The sequence below is a fragment of the Nothoprocta perdicaria genome, unplaced genomic scaffold (genome assembly GCF_003342845.1).
Source record: "Nothoprocta perdicaria isolate Ctin4 unplaced genomic scaffold, notPer1 scaffold_97, whole genome shotgun sequence".
In the NCBI taxonomy this organism is placed as follows: Eukaryota; Metazoa; Chordata; class Aves; order Tinamiformes; family Tinamidae; genus Nothoprocta; species Nothoprocta perdicaria.
In genome coordinates, this window is record NW_020456276.1 from 2,469,498 (window position 1) to 2,470,318 (window position 821).

Genomic DNA, 821 nt, shown 5'->3' on the forward strand with positions numbered 1-821 from the left:
GGGCGGCAGCAGAGCGGGTTCCGGCAGGGCGCCGCGGGCGGCTGGTGCCGCGGGCAGCCCGGGGCCCGCGCTGCCCATGCTGCTGCTCAGCGCTGCCTGCTCCGAGCCTGCTGGGACAGGAGAGAGCGGGGAGCTCGCGGGACGCTCCACGGCGGCGGCTAAGCCGGTTAGAGGGGAACGGCCCTGCAAAGGGAGCCGGGGCAGCGCGCCGGCTTCTGGGTCAGCGGGCAGCGCGCGGGGACGGGCAGCGCGCTGCAAATGTGCCAGCCGGCACTGGGGACGTTGCGAGGTCCCCGGAGCGCCCTGGCCAGGCTGGCACTGGGGTGGGAAGCGGCACAGGGCACCTGAGCCATAGGGACACAGTGACACAGTTCCGCGCTTGGAAAGCAGCACTCGCTGCCTTGAGTCCCGCTGCAGGAGCCAGGGTGCGAGCTCGGCACCGGGCACCCTGCGGCACCGCGCGGACCTGTGCACGGCAGCGTTGCAGGAACGGCACTGCCGACGGGCGCCCGCTCCCACCCACGCCGGGCACACGGGCAGCGAGGCTGTGGGAGCAGGGTGATCCTGCTGGATTGCCATGGCAACCCTGGGAAACGGCTCCATGGCGGCACGAAGCTCCCCAGGAGCGCAGCGGCATCCCAAGGAGCAGGGAGAAGAGCAGCCCACGAGCAGGAAGGTGCCTGAGGGCCAAGTGTTTATTTATTTATCTACATTAAAAATACGTGCAAGAGCCTGGGAAAACCACTGCATTGCACTGGAGAAGCCAGTGAGGGTCTTGCATCCATCCCAGCTTCACAGATGGGGATCCAGGAGAGGGATCC

The 821-nt window shown here is 68.5% G+C and overlaps 1 protein-coding gene across 1 annotated transcript in view; it reads right to left on the reverse strand.

Moving 5' to 3' along the window:
* SPDEF (SAM pointed domain containing ETS transcription factor) overlaps positions 1 to 603 on the reverse strand; it is a 2,044-nt gene extending 1,441 nt beyond the window's left edge. Inside the window, exon 1 of the mRNA XM_026053095.1 lies at positions 520 to 603. Coding sequence (XP_025908880.1) covers positions 520 to 603 — 84 coding nt within the window. The remainder of the gene's footprint in view (positions 1 to 519) is intronic.
* Positions 604 to 821: the final 218 nt, after the last annotated feature.